The sequence below is a fragment of the Colossoma macropomum genome, unplaced genomic scaffold (assembly GCF_904425465.1).
Source record: "Colossoma macropomum unplaced genomic scaffold, Colossoma_macropomum, whole genome shotgun sequence".
NCBI lineage: Eukaryota > Metazoa > Chordata > Actinopteri > Characiformes > Serrasalmidae > Colossoma > Colossoma macropomum.
Window position 1 is genome coordinate 1180896 of NW_023495007.1, and position 23424 is coordinate 1204319.

General features: G+C 39.8%; 1 protein-coding gene across 1 annotated transcript; it reads left to right on the forward strand.

Moving 5' to 3' along the window:
- The first annotated feature begins 6038 nt into the window (after window positions 1-6038).
- LOC118800817 (olfactory receptor 1496-like) lies at window positions 6039-11108 on the forward strand. The gene is made up of 2 exons (XM_036560958.1): window positions 6039-6881; window positions 10983-11108. Exons 1-2 carry the CDS (start codon window positions 6039-6041, stop codon window positions 11106-11108), a joined length of 969 nt encoding a protein of 322 aa, XP_036416851.1.
- Window positions 11109-23424: the final 12316 nt, after the last annotated feature.

The window sequence follows — 23424 nt, forward strand, 5'->3', positions numbered from 1 at the left end:
TACAACTGGGAGGTCTATATATTATGATTAGTAACAAAGATCTATCATTAAAAATGTTGATCATAACATATTCAAAAGACGTAAATTCAGTTGCTGTGCCATCTTCATTTAGACATGTTTCAGTTAAAAACATAGAATCAAGCTTATGCTCTTTAATAAGATCTTCAATCAGAAGTGTTTTGTTTGTTACTTATTGACCTTACATTGAGTAAAGCAAGGTTTCATTTACTGTTCACTATGCTACGTGTTTGGAGGGGACTACTCTTTTAGTCACAGAACAGTCTTTCTCTTACTCTCTCTCTCTTCTATCCCACTCTTGCACCAAGAAGAAAGTTACCTGCACTCTTGAGTCAGTCATGCTTCTGGCTTGGTCTGAGACTGTTCCAGAGCAAAGGAGTTGGGGTCGGCTCCTTGACCAGCGAGCTAAGTCCTGTAAGGGAGGCAACGCGTCAGAGTTCTGCCCTCCGGCCCACTCCTATGGCTCCCCTCGGGGATTTCCCTCTGGAGCAGTCATGGGATAGGACCCTGAAGAATGTCTTTGACCATGTGAAAGTAATTGATGGTCAACTGCTCATGCCAGAAGTCCCCCATCTTAATCTCAATTTGCCATAGACAGGTTGTATAGAGTGACATGCAACACTCAAACAGCAGAACTGACCACAAAGTTGTTGGTTGCAAAAAACTGTAGGCAAATGCTTTTTCATGTGGCTCACAACAATTTAAAGGCAGGGCATATGAAGCAGGAATAGACACTAAACCAATTAATGTTTTTTACGATTTTTACTGGCTGGGCATTCACAGGGATGTACACAGGTGGTGTGCCACAAATGTCAGCCACAAATGTCAGCTTGTAAACTCTCCAGCCATCTCAGCAGTGCCATTGTACCCATTGCCTTTAATCGTGGTCCCCTTCCAGAGAATTGGTATGGACCTTGTTGGACTGTTAGATAGGAGCACACAAGGGTACCACTTTGTATTCATGCTGGTGGATTATGCAACGTGATACCTGGAGGCAGTGCTGCTTTGCAACATCTCAGCATGTGGTGTTGTGAATGCAGTCCTTTGAGAGATCTTTTGAGTTGGGATTCCTAAAGAGATTTTAACAGTGTGCTATTTTCATGTCACACACTTCATGCAAACTTTATGAATTCTTGGGCATTAAATTAATTCATACCAGTGTTTATCATGCCCAAACAGATGGACTGGTCGAATGGTTTAATCAGACCACAAAAATATTATTCTGGCAGTGGAATGACATGAGTGAACTTGGGAAGACTGAAGATAAGTTGTGCTGCTGCATTCTGGATGAGTTGCAGGGGCCTGATAGCCCACATAGGAAGACCTGCCAAGTGCAAGTTGCAATAGTCAAGCCTTGAGATGACAAGAGACTGAACAAACACCTGTGAGGCCTATGAGTGAGAAAGGATTGAATCCTCCAAACGATGTACAGGAGAAATCTGCATGACCGAGCCAGGTTTGCAGTATAAGCTAAAAACAATAACTGGTCATTCAGAATCACATTGAGACTATAAAGAGTCAAAGGGATTAAAGAGTTCTCGAATTAGATGGCTAGATCATGGTGAGGAAATGTAGTACCAGGGATGAATAGCAGCTCAGTCTTACTAGGATTGAGCTTCAGGTGGTAAGCTGCCATCCATGAAGAGATGTCAGTTAGACATTCCGGCATGCGACTGGAAACCTGAGTATTAGAAGGTGGGAAGGAAAGCACAGCATCAGTGTCATCAGCATAGCAGTGGTAAAAGAAGCCATGAGAGGATATTACATCACCCAGAGAATGAGTGTAGAGCATCTCCATGTTACCTGATAAGAGTGCCCCTCCAAATAGGACTTAAACCACTTCCATGTGGAGCCAGTGATTCCAAGGTTGATTGATTATTTTAGTTGATTATAGACTGCACGTTCAAGAATTTTTGAGAAAAATTAAAGGAGTGATACCAGTCTGTAGCTGTTGACATCAGAGCTGTCAAGCATGGGCATCTTCCGGACTAGAACCACTCTTGCAGTCTTGAATGCTAATGGAACGTGACCTCATGACAGGGAGTTGTTTATGAGAAAAGTGATGAATGGCAGTAGATCCATGGTAATTGACTGAAGCAATGTGGATGGGATGGTGGTTGGATTACTGGATTTGAGTAGCTGTAGGACATCATCTGTGGAAAGAGAAGAAAAACATATTAGGGGATTAAGAGCAAGAGGACAAGGACTAGTGGAAGGAGTGAAGACAGAGGAAAAAGACTGGCTGATTCTCTTAACCTTCTTCTCAAAGAAGGAGAAAAATCCTCAGGGGTATAAGAAGAGGGTAGAGGAAGAGGTGGAGGGTTGAGGAGAGAGAAGAAAATGCTGAAGAGCTTGTGTAGATCAGATGCTGATGCTTCCAGTTTTCCTCTAAAAGATGACTTTGCAGGAGTCACTTTAGGTGAGAACTTAGAAAGGAGAGATTGGTAGGAGCAAAGATTGGAGTCACGCTGGGATTTCCTCCACCTTCTCTCAGCCTTTCCTAGCTCTTGCAATTTGCTGCGCAGGACACCTGTCATGCAGGAGGCAGGGGTGGGGAAGATTGCAGGTTGCACCGAGTAAAAGAAGAGCATGAAGGAGTGGTATGTAGCAGGGAGGGAGACTGTGAAAGATAGAAAGTGGTGATCAGAGCAGTGAAGGGGGTTACTGTAACATCCAGCGCAGGGACTGGTCTGCTTATCAGGTCTGGAACATTGCATGCTTTGTGGTTGAGGTCAAAGGATGATAGCAGAGGTAAGAAGCAGGATTGTCCATTGGAAGGTTGAAGTCACCCAAGAGTATGAGTAACTCACCAATAAATTTGCCTAGAGGACAAGGTGAAGTTTAGTGGGGAAAGATACAGTGACAGTATGGTACTCACACACACACACACACACACACACACACACACACACACACACATCATCTAAACCGCTTCTGGGTCACGGTGGGGTGCTGGAACCTATCCCAGCTGTCATTGGGCGGAAGGCAGGATACACCCTGGACAGGTCGCCAGTCCATTGCAGGGCGCATGGAACTCAAAGAAGGTAATAGAAAGATAAGGAAAAGCAAGTGGAAATGCTGCTTTCTAGACAAAAGCAAACCTGTGCCACCACCCCTGCCAGTCTGTCTTGGAGAATGGAAAAAGTTAAAGGCAGAGGACAGGGCCGCAGGAGTCGCTGAGTTCTTGGGGGTGATCCAAGTCTCTGTCAAGACTAGGAAGTGCAGTGAATGGAATGATGCTAAGGCTGAAATGCCCTCTGGACTGTGGATTGGCAGTTCCAGAGCCCACCTGGCACCCTGGTCTAAGATTGTGATGAACGTGGGGGTAGATTACTGGAGGTTACTGGAATTGCAGGTCTTGCAACAATGAAGGGTTCCACTAGATCTATGAAATGAGTAGACAAGTATTGAAAAACACATATTGGACATGCAAAACTGGAGCAATTTAGACATGAAGAGATATATGAAGAATAACAAAGTGATACTCAGCCAATGTTAAACAGTCGCGTTTCTGTTGATGATGGATGGGACAGATGGGACAAGTTTGGCAACCTAGCTGCTACACAGACTGCTACAGACATGCATGTCAGTGGATACCTCCTCAATTTATTAGCCTTCTAACTGATAGCCTAGCCCCTACAATTCACACCTTTGGCTAACATGAAATCACACCTGAAACTAGTAATTACAATTAAGCACAAGGTTCAACAAGGCAGCCATGTGATTAACAGAGTCTAAACTACAGACAGTTTAAACTCAGAGCCTACCTTTACAGGCAGAAAAACAAATCTCAGTCAGAAGACACAAGCACACATACATTTTGTGGCCAAGATGCTTGTGCAATATGTATGGGAAAAAAAGCTCATGTGGCTGAGGATATCAGCACAGGACATGACTGTGTCAGCAAGAGACTGTGTCAGCAAGAAAAGTCTGTCGACAACTACAGAGGGATGTTGTAGTGATCCTTATTTTTATGACCATATTCTTAACAAGTAGTGCATGTGTGGCATACACCAAGAGAATAGTACAGGCCTAAATAATTCACCCTTACAATGAGGGCTCTGTTATGCTTTGGGAAGACATTTTTGCACCAGGGCACTAGGGACAGTGAATGGATTGAAGAGTATAAAATGATATAAATCATATACTATGTTGGAATAATAGTGTTCTATTTATCCAGTACAGTTCCAAAGACTTGCAGAATCTGTGACAAAGCACACTGAATCAAGGCATACCTCCCAAACATGGATACTCGAGTCAAAGAATCAGACCTGAGTCACACTTGAGTTGCATGGAGACTGACTCGTAGCTTGACTCAGTCTTGGACCTTAACTGACTAACTACTGACTCAAACTCAAGACTTAAGACTTGTGAAATTTCAGCCTAAGAAACATACCTTAATGTGGTAAAAGAATGACACCTTTCTTTTCCAACCCTAAGTGTCAATTTTGCTGCGGTTATGCTAAGTTATTACTGTTCTTGTCTCCTGCATTATAAAAAAAACCTTCTGTCTGAGGGACAGAATAAAGCAGTATGATCAGCTGCCCAATGACGCATTGCGTGAGCGTCAGTTCGATAAGAAGTGGTGGCTGGCTTCACAGGTCCTGGAGGAAGCCTGTGTTAGCCTTCGCCCTCCTAGCATTGATAGTATCGTGTGACTGGGGGAGTCCTACCTAGCGGGTGGAATTGGCGGCGACTGAATTGGGGAGAAAATTGGGTTAAAAAAAAAAAAAGAAAGGAACAAAACAACTTGAAAAAGTTGGTTAGCATGTAGTTTGAACAGCAACTATGCTAGCTAGCACAGTAGCTAATTTAGCTGTATAGTTGTCACAGACACACCCATTGTTTCAAGGTGTTTTGCCTCTTCCTTTAAACACCACATTTGCAGCGTGTAGCACTTCAATTTTGTTCTTCATACTGAAGGTTTTTCCATTACGAACAACTTATTGTGTCTTTAAAGCTGTGTCAAAGCTGACAGGATTTTGTAGGGGTTTATTTTTGTACAGTGTGATACTTGCAACTAATAATGAGACTAAACTAAAATTCCCTCCGAAGATTCGACTTACATTCCAGAGACTAAATACTTGACTCAGACTTGCATAAAGCGACCTATTAACATCTCCGGTACTGACATGAGGCTATTATTTGTAGCCTACCCTATTGATGCTTCTGTGAAATCCACAGAAATGGTCTAGCACTTTTTACACCCAACAGGATAAAGACTACATATAAAGCTACACAGTGACTTGTCAGAAATACTAAAAACCTTTTAGTGAAAACAACCACAAAAACATTACATTTGTGCAACAACTGATCTCTCGTCACCATTCATTCTGCCTGGTCATTTTCTGGTCATTTCTAGATTTTTTTCTCCTGATCATGTCAGTGCTGAAACAAAGAATCATGGGAAACAAAAAGCAATGAAGACTACATCTACACTCTCTTCAAAAATCCACCAAACTGCAGTGTTTTATGCACATATTCAACTCCAGCCTGACTGGATGCCAACCTGCCTTCAAATAATGACTGATTAGGCAACATGTGTTACTTTACAGACACAGTCATTGCAACCCCTACATTCTATCCTGATTTATAATTTATTATGTCAATTTGATTTATTAAAGAAGAGTCAATTATTTCTGCATTTTTGTTCAATGCAAATGTATTCCAGTTTAGCATACAATCTTCTCTATAGAGATTTGTGTTTTTTTGGAGATGTGCTTTTGAGAATGACGTAAACGGAGACCAGTTATAAATGTGTTTGATCTCTCTTGAACTTCTGCTTCAGCAGCATTGTATCAAAGCACTGTGAATGAGTTTTTAAGACCTTCATTTACTTTGCATGCTTTTATTACTATTACAGAGATTCAGTCATTTATTTTTGATTTATTGGATGGGTTGAAAAATCTCTACATCATTTTTATTAGCGTTTGTATATTTGTATTATTTGTAACAAAAAGAACTGTTTCAAGCTTTTATAGATATTCTTCCTAATAGTTTATTACTGGTCTCCTCCTAACATGGCTTCTGTTGTGCCCCTTGATAATGCAACATTTATTCGCCCCTCCACATTTTACATCAATGGATTTTACAACATGCCATATGCAAAGTATTATTATATATTTTTTTGTTTTGTGTACGCTGTGACTGTTTTGGGCAATTCTTTTATAATGGGTACTATATATCTGGCACGTACTCTGCACACAGCAAAGTATATAGCTGTCTTTAACTTAGCCTTGTCTGATCTGTGTGGAAGCTCTGCTCTTATTCCAAAATATATTGACATGTTTCTGTTTGAAAACCAGTACATATCTTATGAAAACTGTCTGGCAAATATGTTTTTTGTTTTTCTCTTTATGACCCTGCAGTCCCTTACTCTGCTTGCTTTGGCCTTTGACAGAGTAATTGCTATATGTTTTCCTCTGAGGTATCATGCTGTTGTCACCAAAACTACAATGACTCTGATCATTGGTTTTATGTGGCTTTTTTCTGTATCTATTATTGCCCTCCTTGCAGCACTGATTACAAGACTGTCCTTTTGTAGATCTACCACAGTTGACAGTTATTTCTGTGATCATGGCCCCATCTTCAGACTAGCCTGTAATGATAATTCCCTTAATTATATAATGGCCGCTGTCTGTACTGCTGTTGTACTTTACATTCCACTGACACTCATAGCTATTTCATATGTTTGTATTGGTGTTGCTCTGTGTAAGATCTCACATGGTGCAGATCGCATGAAAGCTTTGAAAACCTGCACTTCCCACATCATATTAGTGGCCATGTTTTATTTACCTATCATTGGCATTTGTATGGCTGCTATTACAACATACCTACATCCAAATACAAGAATAATACTAATAATAATAAAAAATAATAAAAATACAAACTGTAGTTTGGCATAAAGCAGAGACCTTTCCACTGTTCACATAGATGAAATGCTCAAATGCTTCTCTATGTGCTGCCATAGTGATTTTTTTTGGTCAAATAAGTCCATAATTGTAGTTTAATGCACTGTACATTGCTGGATTTGTGTAAAGTTTGAACCTTTTTTTGGTCAACTTAAGAGCTGTATATTTGCTACATATGTTGCAAATTACACTTGCAGGTGATGTTCACTTTGATTTTTTGTGTTTTACTTTTGTTTTACACTGCAAATTATTATAATTTACAGTTCAGCATTAGAGTAATGTATTTATATTGTGTGGTAGAGGAGAGCTCAACAATGGCTGTCTTGCAGCACAGCATTGTGACCACAAAATCATGCCTAAGTGCCATGGCTATGTCATTACACAGCAAAGCTTCATGCAGATAATTTGCTTGATAAATAGTTTTTGTTTATTCAGTTACCAAGTTAATAATGCCAAGACAACACTTAGCTACTGGTAGCGTACTTACACGCCAGTTTGGATGTTGATTCTTTCAATAAAGATTTAACTTAAGCCCTGTCTCTGAATATTACTGAAGCATGCTAGCTTTATGCCCAGCTGGTTTGTCAACTCTAATCAGGACAGAATATATTCCAAATAGCTCACAGAGAGAGAACCTGTTAATAGCAATGAAAAAGAGTGAATCAGTCACTAACAGAAACAGAAAACATTTGATGTGACATTGCATCACTGTTTTACAATGTCCTCTCCTTCAGAGACGTTTGTCTGTGAAACGGCAGCAGACATGTGAAAGCATGCGGACTGAATGAGTGATTGTGTTAATAAGAGCAGGGCAAGATGTTTGTGTGATGTGGCACAATTATTTAAATGACGGGCAAGCACCGTCTTGGAAGGTGTAATACCTTGGGAGGCCCATCTAGGAAATATGGAAAACGGTACAACTTCATCTTTTACAATTATTTGGATGGTAGGTATAAATGAAAAGCAATACATTTACAAAGAGCTAAAAACTAGAAGGAACAGTTACCAGTGCAAGAAACATGTGGAAATACGATAACCGTTGGTGTTAAATATAAAAGTTTTTTTATTTTGAGGAAGTTTAAAAAAAATATATTATCACAATCATTAACAGGCAGAAGAAGGTCAAACCAAATGACTAGAAAATACGAGACACTAGAAACAGGTAGAACCAAGGAGTACACATATATTTATGTACTTTGATTGAATGTAATTTGCTAAGTTAAATACGCATGATCACATTATCATGACACTTTAAAAATACCATAACTGCTATGTACTGAATCATCAGAGGACCGATTCAGCCCCTTCATGGCAACCCCATTTGTCACACGTGTCACATTTTTGTGTGTGTGCTTGTTCACAACACAGCAACACTGCGAGCAACACTGCGAGCAACACTACAGTGCACCAGCTACAAGCTTCATCCCCCCACCCCACACACACAAAACCCAAATAAATAAACCCACAGCCCAATGCAGAACATCCCAATAAACACATATACATAACTTAAACTGACCAACAGTAACATAAACAACATAATCAGTACGTCTTTTAACCAGGCCACACGCCTCCAATGAGCCTCTTCCCTGCATGGCTGCTCCTGGTTGTCAGCGTGCCACGTGGCTGTCACCACAATACAGAAATCCCAAGCTATGACAAAATTCTTTTCTCTGGGGACCAAACTTGCACATTGATAAACTATCAGAGTGTAACGTGATAGAATAGCACATTGTAATATTCTCAAACAGCAGATCTCCATCTACAATAATGTCATGAAAAGATCTAGACATTCATTCTTATATAGTGCAATTAATAAATACAAAAATAATACGATAATATAAGATCATTTTTTCTCCATAGACTGACTAATTAACCTTCAGGGGATTTTTGCAACCTTCTGCGAATTTCTTTTTAAATTCGCCTTTAAAGGCACTTGTATATAACATAATACTCATGTTCATACATGTTTCATATTAAAATGCTCCTTATCTTTGTTGCTACTTTCCAAAACCACTGTAGCAACTTCAGAAGTTGTAAACTTTTTGCATGTTATTTCACCTGTGTCTCCGATGTTGAATGAATGAAGAATTCATATAGAAATTTTTATCAGAAATTTGAAAAGTGAGAGAGTTCATGGACCTCTGAAAGTGAAGTCTCTATAAAAAAACAGTAGCATGGATCCTTCTGTACTCACTAAATCTACATCAAACTTCATTTTTTTGAGTAAAGTTTTAGAAAAGTTATTTTCAAACAATTAAATGCCAATTCTAATATTGAACAAATTATTTTAGATTTCTAACCATAGCATTGGTTTGAGTTTTGAATGAGCTCAGGCTTAGCGCTGATGCACAAAATCTCAAGCTTAGTGCTGATGCACATAACGCACAAAATGTTGGTCTTGTTGGATCTTTGGGCATCTTTTGATATTGTTGAACATAAGATTCTATTCCACCTTCTCGAAAAACTGTGTAGGCCTCTGAGGCACAGTTTTACAATGGTTTAAATCATGTTTAATGAATGGACAGTTTTTGGTTTCACTGGGAAATCATTCATCAAAAAAACTAAAATAGTTAATACACCACTGGGGACTGTAGCAGATATTTTAGTTGGTGGGTGTGTTTTTAGATCCTAAATCTGTACAACGTTACTGGAGTGGAAAACACATTGTGCGCAGTTTGAAAAAAAACGTTTGCCTGCAAGATCGCATTAGCTAGCTAGCTACACAATCAAGGCTAATTCATCACATCTTATGCTGTGCCTTTTCATGCACATGGTGATGATCTGCTGAGTGTTTCAAAATTTGTATTTCTATTTTAGGACGAAACTGCCATGGAAAAATCCTAAAATACTGTTTAGTGTGTGTGTGTGTGTGTGTGTGTGGTGTGTGTGTGTGTGTGTGTGTGTGTGTGTGACATCCATGTTTATTTAATATTCCAGCTCTATTCTAATGGGGCTGAAAGCAACATTTAAATGCATTTTCATTTAATCTGAAGGTTATTTAATTAATTGTTCTTTTAAAAAAACTGTAAATATCTACATCTCAATTCCGCTTAAAGTAAAAGGAATCTAGTTTAAATAATAAATTCACTCACTCTTGTCTATAATTGCATGTATGACACAAATCTGAACAGAAGAACAGCTACCCTACTTGTCCTCTGCACTTCTTTTCAAAGGATACTTCTGACATAATCAGGATGTATGATGTAAGAAAATATATGTATACATTAAGATAATGATACTGGATTCACTGGATTTTTATTGACAATATCACAAAACCTTTTTCATTAAAAGCTTAATACATCATCAAGAGTGTAGGGTTTGAAATATGTTTTTTCCAGGGTACTTTACTAAAGTAAATGGTGCTGGATAGAACCATGAACACTCAACGAACCATTTGCAGGCTTAAAGGGTTATTTGCATGGTGAAACTTGTTGATGAAGAATGTTTTATACAGCACCAAACGGGTTCTTCCACTGTAACAAGCTTGACATCATAGCAATAGCAGAACCATTTTGTGATGCAAAGAGCCCTTTAAGCATGCAGATGGTCATTTGAATGTTAATGGTTCTCTTTTTTAAACGTATCATCAGTTCAACAATTTTAAAGTTAACTAGTGATAGCAACTTTTTAAAGAGGATTTATGATAATACAGATATCTGAAACATCTGATTGGAACTGTACTTCAGCAGTAATATAATAATTCTCAAAATATACATGACTGATTTTCTGGTGTAATTGGTTATGCCACCACAGTTTTCAACCCCTTTCGGTCACTTTATTATTATTTTTTTATATACGTTATACTTTGCTCTCCATGCTTTCAACCTGCCCCTCATACCAGGCATTAATACTGAAGGCACGTGCTACGAGTCACTCACCCGAATTAGCCTCTAATGGCATTTTTATGGGGCTGACTTGATCTGGGTGAACAAACTCAGTTGCGGTCAACAGTGGCTGCCAGACATGCAAGATTTGGGTCATATGTGGTCACTGGCTGTCCACAACAAAAGGTTTAAAATTTATCCCATTTCATTTGTGATCAATTTTACTTACATTTTTACACAAACAATTCCGGCTATGTTAATTCCCATCATGTATACTCTGAAGACAGAAGAGGTATGGCATTATATTAAAGTGCTCTACAAACAAATCAAGCTGAACTCTGAAATGGAAGAGTAGGTAAAAAGCATTGTGAAAAATGAAAAGGATATAATAACTACACTTTGCATAAAGCAGAGAATTCTCTACTGTATATGTCAATGCCTCCATTCCAGCTGACACTGTTTTATTTGTTTGTTTGTTTTTTGTTGTTTTTGAAATTAAAATAAACCAGTTATTATAGTTTGCTGTTTTGAATGTTTATTGATTTGTGTCCAGATTGGACATTTGGACATAGAAGCATATTATATGAAATAGACAAAGGCTTTATGACAATGAAGTACCCCCTCAAAGTTAAAATTAAATCTACACCAAATCTATATCACTTCCTCAAAAAATAATTACAGTCCATAGCAGGGTTGAGAGAACAAAGAGGTTCAGGGATTGAGACAGAAGTTGCAACATAACTTGTGTCAGGGTTAGAGACTGTGACTGAGACAGAACTGGATCATAGAGAGAAAAGAGGACTGAAGAAGTGACAGAGGTAGGGACTGGATTAAGAGTAGGGTTCCTGACAGAAACTAAGAAAGCTGGATCAGGGGCCACTACTATAGCTGGGTCAGGCCAGAACTATGACAGGCCATTTAGGACAAAATTCTAACTAACCAAATGTGATGATGTAAAGTACTCCTTTACACATCACATTATAATGACTGGTTGTTAACACTTACCTGTACTTGTTTGAAGACTGGTCATCCTTGCTTTGAGGAGAAAAGAGAACTGAACGGGTTCACCTGTGATTTACTCACCTGGGTGAGTCCATCCTCTGTAGAGGAGGAGGGAAGGACAAAACCTGTAAGAAGAGTAAAACGGTTTAATAAGTGTACACTGTATTGTATATGCATATTAATGACGTTGTGAATATAAATCTGATCAGTAAGGAAGATCACGAATTATTTACTGTTGCATGTAAATATATTTAAATAGATTAAGCACTTGTTTTAACCCGGGCCAGTAATGGTATATTCTAGGGGAGGAGCACCCCAAATATAAGAAGCATTACTGGAGGGTACGGGGGAGATCCCTTCTTTCAGCTCGGTGGAAGTTTGAAGGTGATGAGTATAGACCTATATGACTTTGCAGTCACCGGTTCATTGTATAGTTGTAGAGACTATTTTCATTTTGTTTTCGTTTGTTCGTGTGCGCATGTAAATATGTATATAAGCCTGATTGTTGGTGTGTAAATAAAGGTGACGGGGAGAAGAACTCTTGGAACAGCTGTATTTTATTCCAGTTACTTGGACCACTTGCCCGACGCTACCCATAAGGTGTGTCCCCTGCCACGGCATACTGCCAGGTTGAGGAACGCACTTTATCACACCAAACTATCATACCACTGACACTCACTATCAAACCTCTCACACTCACTGTCAAACCTCTCACACTCACTATCAAACCTCTTACACTCACCATTAAACCCTCTCAGACTCGCCATCAAACTCTCTCACACTCGCCACCAAACCTCTCACACTCACTATCAACCCCTCTCACACTCACTATCAAACTCTCTCACACTCACCATCAAACTCTCTCACACTATCAAACCCTCTCACACTCACTATCAAACCCTCTCACACTCACTATCAAACTCTCACACTATCAAACTCTCACACTCACTTTCAAACTCTCACACTAACTATCAAACCCTCTCACACTCACTATCAAACTCTCTCACACTCACCATCAAACTCTCTCACACTATCAAACCCTCTCACACTCACTATCAAACTCTCTCACACTCACTATCAAACCCTCTCATGCTCACTTTCAAACTCTCACACTATCAAACTCTCACACTCACTATCAAAATCTCACACTCACTATCAAACCCTCTCATGCTCATTATCAAACTCTCTCACACTCACCATCAAACGCTCTCACACTCACCATCAAACCTCTCACATTCACCATCAAACTCTCTCACACTCGCCATCAAACCTCTCACACTCAATATCAACCCCTCTCACACTCACTATCAAACTCTCTCACACTATCAAACTCTCTCACGCTCACTATCAAACCCTCTCACGCTCACTATCAAACTCTCTCACACTCACTATCAAACCTCTCACACTCGCCATCAAACTCTCTCACACTCACTATCAAACTCTCTCACACTCACTATCAAAATCTCACACTCACTATCAAATTCTCTCACACTCACCATCAAACCCTCTCACGCCATCAAACTCTCTCACACTCACTATCAAACTCTCTCACACTCACTATCAAACTCACTATCAAACTCTCTCACACTCACCGTCAAACTCTCTCACACTCACTATCAAACCCTTTCACACTCACCATCAAACTCTCTCACACTCACTATCAAACCCTCTCTCACACACACACTGTCAAACTCTAGGGCGTTCTTGATAGTGAGTGTGAGAGAACTTGATAGAGTGTATGAGAGAACTTGATGGTCGCGTTTTCTGGTTGGCCTAGAGCGTTATCATTTAAATTAGCACTTTCTGATTCGCTCATAGCCAAATATGCCCGTCCCCCAGTGCGGTACTTCACTCTTAAAAACAGATAGTTCTTCAAAGGTCCTTTAGTAAAGACAGCGGTTCTATATAGAACTAGGGACACAAAAAGAACCATTTGCATGATTAAAGAGCTCTTTGCATGGTGAAATGGTTCTTCAGATTGATAGACAATGTGCTGTAGATGGTATGACTGAAGTCGTTTTGGTGCTATCGCGGTCCGTGTATTCTCGTCTTTTATTCTGTTATTGTCAGTGGAAAAATCACGAAATGGCTTTGTGTCAGTTTCACAAACTAAGCATAAAATTTAATAACAGAAGTAAAATAAAGGGTCGTACTTTATTTATCCAAATGTAAAAAGTTCTATCAATTTAACCGGAAATAAACGTGCAGAGGGCACGTCTGGTCGCAGAAGCTCAACAATCAGGCGATCGCGGTTAAGAATGATAAAGACAGAAAAGATCAGGTATGAATGTTGAGAGGATAGGCCTAGTGCGGCATTTGGGGAGGCAACATTACGTTTTATAGGCGTTTGTATATTTTATGCAGCTATTCTATCAGCAAAAAACTGAAGCGATATGAAGAAAAGACTACCGGACTCCCGTCATTTAACAGTGAAATCAAAGAGGAGTGAAAGTCACGCTGCCCAATAATGATGAGAAAAATTCATTGTAATGTCGCGTCGTCAGATGTGAACTTCGTTATAGTGACTGTGTTACAGATCCAAACTTAAGAATTAAAGCTGTGCGCTGTCCTGTATTCATATTGTTCACATAATACTGTGGCGGCTCTGGTTTTGGGAAGGAGCTTTAGAGGCGCGGTATGCGGAGCTGCGCCGTGGCGCCTTCGGTACATTAAACTGAACTCTCACTGCGAGACTCTGTGTTCGGCTTTGGGTCCTGACGTGCTGTTTGTTGTGAAGGAGAAGCGAGGATTAACCGTTACCGAAATCGCGAGTATAATCTGAAGTGTCCGTACGCCTTCGAAAGGCGGGTGCACGCGAAGGGGAGTCAGGATTCTGCACAGCCCCGACAAACAGGCCCGATTTCAGTGATTTCTGAGTTTCTGAGACCAGGCGTGCCCTCTGCACGTGTACTTCAGGTTAAAGTGATAGATTTTTAAAATTTGGATAAGTAATTTACGGCCCTCCATTGTTGTTTGTTTGTTATTTAATTTTATGCTTAGTTTGTGAAACTATGAAACAAAGCCATTTCGTGATTTTTCCACTGACAATAACAGAATAAAAGACGAGAATACACGGACCGCGATAGCACCAAAACGACTTGTTATACCATCTACAGCACATTGTCTATCAATCTGAAGAACCATTTCACCATGCAAAGAGCTCTTTGTTCATGCAAATGGTTCTTTCTGTGTTCCTAGTTCTGTATAGAACCACTGTCTTTACTAAAGGACCTTTGAAGAACTATCTGTTTTTAAGAGTGAAGTACCGCACTGGGGGATGGGCATATTTGGCTATGAGCGAATCAGAAAGTGCTAATTTAAATGATAACGCTCTAGGCCAATCAGAAAACGCGACCATCAAGTTCTTATACACTCTATCAAGTTCTCTCACACTCACTATCAAGAATGCCTTAGAGTTTGATAGTGAGTGTGAGAGAGTTTGACAGTGAGTGTGAGAGAGTTTGACAGTGAGTGTGAGAGAGTTTGATGGCAAGTGTGAGAGAGTTTGATAGTGAGTGTGAGAGAGTTTTATAGTGAGTGTGAGAGGGTTTGATAGTGAGTGTCAGTTTGATAGCATGTGTAAGAGAGTTTGATAGTGAGTGTGAGAGAGTTTGATAGTGAGTGTGAGAGGGTTTGATAGTGAGTGTGAGAGTTTGATAGCGTGTGTAAGAGAGTTTGATAGTGAGTGTGAGAGAGTTTGATAGTGAATGTGAGAGGGTTTGATAGTGAGTGTGAGAGGGTTTGATAGTGAGTGTCAGAGTTTGATAGCGTGTGTAAAAGAGTTTGATAGTGAGTGTAAGAGAGTTTGATGGCGAGTCTGAGAGGGTTTAATGGTGAGTGTAAGAGTTTGATAGTGAGTGTGATAGGGTTTGATGGTGAATGTGAGAGGGTTTGATAGTGAATGTGAGAGGTTTGATAGTGAGTGTGAGAGGTTAGTTAGGATTTTGGCCTAAACGGCCTCTCATACAGAACAGTAATACTGTAACAGCAGTCAAAGAAGAGTTGACTAAAGCCATGACCCTGAACCAAAAACAGCTCTTTATTGAGCAACCAGGCAGGAAATAGGCACATGGCAACAAAAAACTCACAGGGGAGGCCACCACCAGCCACAGTCTTCACTGTAATGGAATTACAAATTACTAGAACCACCTTGAACACTAGGATTTGACATTTTTTTTTAATTAACATATATGCACTGCACAATGTTCTGTTTCATTTGTGACAGTACTGTCACATTGTATAGTCCTGCCATTGGTGTGGTGACTGTCAGAACTGTACAATGTGAACAGCTTCCAACTTTCATTAGCAAATGCAAATCAAACTCTAGGCACTGCAACCGGTCCAATTTAGTGAAAAACACCTTTGCGTACCCGTTATATGATGGTGGGCACTTGGGACACTATTTTACTGTAGTTGCATTCAGACCCCTATGATCAATATAAGGTCTGAAGCCCCCATTCCTTTTTTCCACAAAAAACCCAGATGGGGCTGGGGAGGTGGATGGACGAATGTAGCCAAACGGGTGCCTTTAGGCAGCATGTTATGTAAACACTCAACTGGGACATGACTAGGTGCCTTACTGCCTCTGAGTGCTGCCATAGTAAGCAACATTGTTATTTTTCTGACACAGCTTTTGCATTTTGTCATTATTTATTGTTTATTAAACAAATTTGATTTATGAGAGAGGAATCAGTTTGCTCTAGCTGCAAAGGCACTGTGCACACACAGCAGAGTATATATATGTCTTTACCTTATTCTTCTCAGATCTGTGTAGAAGCTCTACACCTAATCTGAAGTATATAGACATTTTTCCACTTGAGAACCAGTACATATGTTAGGAAGATTGTTGGTCAAACATTTTTTATCCTTGTAGCGCTGTTGCAGACTGGTTCACTTAGTTGGTTCTTCATAGGCTAACAACTGTAACTATGCCCAGATATACAATCTGAAAACTGCATACTACATTTCTGATTCAATTATGTCTCTGTGAAGCAAAAGAGGTTTCTATGCCTCATTTATATGAACTACAAGCTCATCCAGTTTCTTTTTGTGTGATTTAGCTGTGTGTTTATTCTGTGACTTTGTGATATGACAAGTGACTCATACTACGTGGGGATCGAACCAGCAATCTCCTGGACAGCATACAAAAGTGCGAAGAGGTGAGCCACTTGTCTAACATGAGAAAGGAGGACTCAAGTGCAGAACAGTAGAGGCTCAAGGAAATGCAGAAATAGAGGAAAAACAGTAACACTTTATTTGGATGGTCCATTTTTGACAGTAAACTGACTATATATTAACTATCAATCAAATGTCAAGACCATCAGTTTATACTGCCATAAATGTTATCAATTTATAATATACAGACAGTAAGATGACTGTCAACTACCTCTCAACATCTTTTCTACAGCAAGTGAGCTGTATATCAACGCATTCTCAGCTACATATAGCAACATTCTATCTATTGATCATTAACATTAAAGACATCCATGTATCTCTTTTAAACCACCATATAATATTTAGTGGCATAAAAATGACATGGTCACCTGTATGTCAGTTGACTCTCAACTTTATGCATCTCCACTATATCCCATGCTTGTTGACACTCAAAAGGTCTTTTAATTGTCATTTGGACCATCCAAATAAAGTAAAACAGACTGTCAACTTTAACAGTTCAGCATTGTTTTTTATTATCAACCATGGTGTATGTTGCATGGTGTATGTTGCATTTCTCTTGACAATCAACAAAAAGTAAGTTATCTATCCACTGAATCTCTGAAAATTCACTTGCCTATAGTATCAAGATGCACATTTGGACCACTCAAATAAAGTGAGAGGTGTTTAGTTGCATCCACATGTACATGTCAGTTAAATATCAAAAATGTCAAAAATGCAAAACTAGAGATTCTCTCTACAGCACTGGGTATCAACGTGCGCTGCCCCACCCAAGTTCCACTTATCCCATTTGTGAGCTTATATTTTTTTCATTTTGACATGAACATTTTCCAATCTTTCTTTAGCTCTTAGATTTAAACAGGCTCTTTAGAACTTCAGTGTAAAAAGGAGGAGCTAAACTTTTATACGCTGTAAATGTGTATATATGTAAATGAATTGGTTCTAATGACTGCATTTAAAACAGGCTGTTTTTGCGGCATGACTGAAGACTGAAGAGTGCATGATACATTTTGAAACTTTAACAATGTCTGCAAACTACAGAGCCCCGGAGGGGACGGAGGTAAAAAAAAATAATTAATTCGAGTGAACGTTTTGCAGTTGGCAAGCACGTTTTCCTTTATTCGTGGTCACGATTTCTTAAATCGCTCCCTCGTTTTCTTTTAAACGTGTGCACGTTTTCTTTACTTCGTGGGTACGTTTTTGTTTATTCGTGATCACGATTTTCTAATTCATTCTCTCGTTTTCTTTTAATCGTTGTCATGCTTTATTTTTAACTGAATGCACGTTGTTTATTTTTTTGATTCGTGCGCAAAATTAGTGTTGTAGATACAGGTCGTGTTTTTTGTCTGGTGCAGAAGTAAATAACAGCTCCCTGACACTGTCTGATGGGTTTTGTTAGATTGATGAGATAATGGACAGAGATGCTCGTTAGGTTTGATTTTGATTTGGGGCGTTATGAGGAAACTGCAGCTCCTCTTCACAGCAAACGGCCCTCAGATTCATCAGTGCAGCTGCAGTTTGGTGGAGAAATGAAGGAAGACAATAAACTACAACCACAATCTTCACTAAACTGCACTGTCTAATGATCATATTTAACAGAGATACAGACGCTTAGCGCTGTGTCTGATCCCGCAACAAGCTGCGGTGTTAAAGATCATCACACAATTACAGGAAGAAATTATTAGCGTCAACGTTTCAACAAACTCAAATTAAACACACACAGACACATTCATGTGGGATGAGGTCAAATGGCAGAAGAATTTAATAGATTTATGGATTAGATGTAGATATATTAATGTGAGGCTGTTGAAACGCTGATCATTTCGTCCTGTAATTGTATGATGGTCTCTAACACCGCAGCTTGACCGGGAGCAGAAACACCGTGGGCCGTTCGCTGTGAAGACCAGCTGCAGTTTCCCCATAACGCCCCAACCACGGTTAAGGGAAAACGAGAGAACGAATTAGAAAATCGTGATCACGAATAAAAAAAGAACCCACGAAGTAAAGAAAACGTGCGCACGATTAAAAGAAAACGAGGGAACAATTTAAGAAGTCGTGACCACGAATAAGAGAAAACGTGCGTACGAACTGCAAAAAGTTCACTCGAATTAATTTTTTTTTTTTACCTCCGTTCCCTCCGGGGCTCCGTAGCAAACTACATCCAACTCCTGTATTTTAAAAAGCTAGGGAAAATTGTTTTTCCTATGATATGGGCCTTTGAACAATGGAAACGCTTCTTATTTAAGTTTATGCACTTCTGATATCCTTAAAAAGTCTACCAAGCACCCCATGTTTATGTGTTCTGCCCAACCTGTAAGTCCTATGAAGTACTCTATGAAGCAGAGATGCGTTCTCAGAGATCTTTCAGACCTGTTTCCTCTCATATGCCAAACCTCCTTTTTGTATGTCTACCATGCCCTCTCTATGTTTTGTGTGTGCAGACCTGTAAGCGGATCAATATAGTTTTGACTGTGGTTGACCCTTACATGCCGATATCCTTCCTCTTTTAGGATTGAACGTGCTCTCCAGTCATCGCTGACAATGATTTGCTTCTTGATGATTGAAATCAGTGTGTCTTTGTTCCTTTTTTTGACAAGGCGGAGTATGGGACGCTTGAGCTGTGGTCTTATTTCAAGCATCCCAAAAACCCACGTCTTCTTTCTTCTCCAAGCTCTGCCAAAGCGGCCTTTTCCATACTAGAAAGAAACCAAGAGTTTAAAGGTGGTAAAAATTTGAAAAAAAAATGAAATTACATTAATCTACACAAATTAAATTTTAAAAGCACAAAGTCAACATTCAAATCAGCACTTTTAGTATTACATCATGAAATGCAATGCCAGCTACATAACTTTACTATATAAATAATTTTGTGTTGTCATTATACATCAGACCCTAGGGCTGCACATTATGGACATAAAATACGATGTTCAATAAAGCTGATGGATATCATGACCAACTATGAAAATTGATAAATAACTATTAAAATTGTGTGCCTCTGAATGTGCTGCAAGTACAGATTTTTTTTCTAACTAACCTCTTCTCTAAACAAAAATTACAAAAACCTTTCATTACTGTGCATCAGAATTGCAGGGACATTTTTGTGCACAAGCACATACAGTGTCACTGATTCCAATCACAGCTTTAATGATGCATCAATAGCTTTATCACCACTGACAGCACCCCTTTTTCAATACAGGCCTACAGAAACAAATGAATACACACTCTTAAAAAAGATGTTTCTTCAAGAATTCTTTAGTAAAGACAATGGTTTTATATAGAATCATGAACACTCAAAGAACCTTTTGCATGCTTAATAATTTCTCTGCATGGTATAGGACCTATTTGAAAAGGGTGCTATATTGCACCAAATAGGGTTCTTGTATTGTTACAAACAACAAAAGTAACAGAAGCAGAACCCTTTTTGATGCCATATATAACCATACATTCAGATTGGTTGAGAATGTGTTCACATTCTCAACCAATCTGAAAGACTATTGCACCATGCAAAGAACCATTTAAGCGTTTGACTGTTCATGGTACTATATAGAACCGCTGTTCTTACTAAAGAACCCTTGAAGAACCATCATTTTGAGTGTAGTTAATGCCTTAAGAAGCTCCTTATGATGATGCAGATTTGTTCTGACAGTAGCCATTACTGCTTCATACATTTTACCATACAAGACTGAGAGAGAATAATGATCACATTTCAAACCTTTTTTATATAAATGGCTGCTCTTCTGAATGGTTACTTTTCCCCATGTGAGCAAGCAGAACTTTTTGGGCTTGCAATGTTACGTTGCTGGCAATCTAATTAATCTAATTATGTCACTGCATGTGTGAGGTCATTTGTGCTGTCATCACAGCTGTTCATGATGGGTTGATTGTGGAAACTCATATCACGATAACAATAATATATGTATATATAGGCGGCACGGTGGCGCAGTGGGTAGCGCGGTCACCTCACAGCAAAAATGGCCTTTGTTCGATTCCCGGCCGGGTGACCAGGGTCATTTCTGTGTGGAGTTTGCATGTTCTCCCCGTGTCTGCGTGGGTTTCCTCTGGGTACTCCGCTTTCCTCCCACAGTCCAAAGACATGCAGTCAGGCTGATTGGACATGCTAACTTGCCCCTAGGTGTGAGTGTGTGTATGTCTGTCTGCCCTGCGATGGACTGGCGACCTGTCCAGGGTGTATCCTGCCTAACGTCACTCTCTGCTGTCCTGTAAAGGTGTTATTAACAAACATAAAATAAACAAACATCACTCACTGCCACCCTCTAAAGGTGTTATAGACTAATTTTAAATAATATAGAGTGGGCCCACAGCAGAGGGGGCAAAGATTGTAGCATTAGTCAACGTTTGTTTAGTACAGTAGCTACATGTATTTAACTATCACTGATATGTATCACACACAGTGCTAACTGTTCTGATGAACTGTGCTACATCACTTCTGATGATCTGTGCTTGTTGAAATGTACTACCGTAGCACAAATTTATAAATACAGCTCTACATCAAACTGTAGGTAGGATATTTTGATAGCCTAAATCACATTAAGCTGAAGCCAGCTTCTTGTTCAAATTTTCCCCTTTCACCTTAACTGGTGCAGCAGTTATGTTCTGGCACCTCAGGCCACTGAGGCACACAGGGCACAAGTTAAGGTGTAACAGGAAAATGTGTTATAGCAAATTAAAAAAAAAAATCAGGTTAAATTTTATTTTTTGTAAGACCCACAAATCTTTTTTCTGGTTTCTTTTAATCTGCCTCAAACAAAATGATAAAAATGCCCTTCTTGTATAATATAATAATGTTAATTGTGTATGAAACAATCTAGGTTGTTAAAGACTATAATTCTAATAATATTAATAATAATTTGTGGCACGTCATGCGCTACCCCGGGCTCAAGGAGGACGCTGGAGGCAGGAAAAACTTTCGCAGCAGCCATTCCTTTAATATTTGCTTCAAACTCACACAAAATAAACTTAACAAAACCAACGCTATGCTTGCCACTTTTTTCTTACTCAAGCTTTTCAGCTCTTCAGTCAGTCTCTGTGGCTGCTGCTCGTCCCACTCTCTCTCTCTGTTCCCTCTGCTCTTTTTTAAAAGACGCTCACGCTCTCATTAAGGGCAGCGTGACCACCCGAGCCGAGAAGGAACGAGAGCTCGCCCCTCCGCCAACCTGCAGCTCGGCCGCCGGGTCGAACGTGAGCGGCCTCGCTGCGGAACAGGGAGCTTGCTCCCGTGTCAGGCACCGTCGTCCTTGTGTGACTCGATTCCCTCGGCGGAGCTCGGGCTTTGCTTCTTTCAGTAAGGTTAAAGCTAACTTTATGACGGCAAAGCGCTTCTCTATAAGTTTGCCCACATCGAGGTACCTGAGCCATGAGTCTCTCCTCCTCCTTGCACAGCTTCTTTTTAAATTATTTCTTAATACGTAGCTATCTGTTCAGTAAACATTAGATGAATCGTAACCGCAATTAATCAAGCGTTCAAACAAAGAGAAAACAAATTCACCCAGGGCAACTTTGCCAGTAACGTGTAGTAGCTAGGTAACCGCTAGCTTGCTAACGTGCCGCTGCCTCCTGTACTATTAAGCTAGTATGCACTGTATCATGCCTTGTAAAGTAACATTCTTAAAGCTCACCTGTTTTCACCTGTATGCATGCATGAATTTCAATGACAACACTAGAAATCATTTGGAAACAACTGCTTTAATTGTCCTACATAAATATACAGTACATGCCTACAACACTAACAAAATGGAATAGTCAGTGCATAAAGTTAACATATACCAATAAACATGTGTTAAAGAACAATACACAAGAAACTGAAGTGTGCAGTACACCACTGTGCTTTATTTCATACACACACACAGCCACTTTATCATTTACAGCTACCTTGTATTCACTCATTTTCCATTTAATCAGGTTCACCAATATGGGAGTACTTTGTAGCTCTGCAATTAGAGACTGTAGTCCATCTGGTTCTCTGCACACTTTGTTAGCCCCCTTTTACCCTGTTCTTCAGTGGTCAGAAACCCCATGGACCCTCACAGAGCAGATACTATTTGGGTGGTGGATCATTCTCAGCACTGCAGTAACATTGATGTGGTGGTGGTGTGTTAGTGTGTGTTGCGCTGGTCTGAGTGGATCAGACACAGCAGTGCTGCTGGAGTTTTTAAACACTTCAGTGTCACTGCTGGACTGAGAATAGTCCACCAACCAAAAATGTCCAGCCAACAGCGTCCTGTGACCACTGATGAAGGACTAGAGGATGACCAACACAAACTGCGCAGCAGCAGGTGAGCTAGCGTCTCTGACTTTACATCTACAAGGACTAGCAAAGTAGAAGTGTCAGAGTGGACAGTGTTTAAAAACTCCAGCAGCACTGCTGTGTCTGATTTACTCACACCTGAACAACAAACACTAACACACCACCATCATGTCAGTGTTACTGCAGTGCTGAGAATGATCCACCACCCAAATAATACATATCCTGGGGGGTC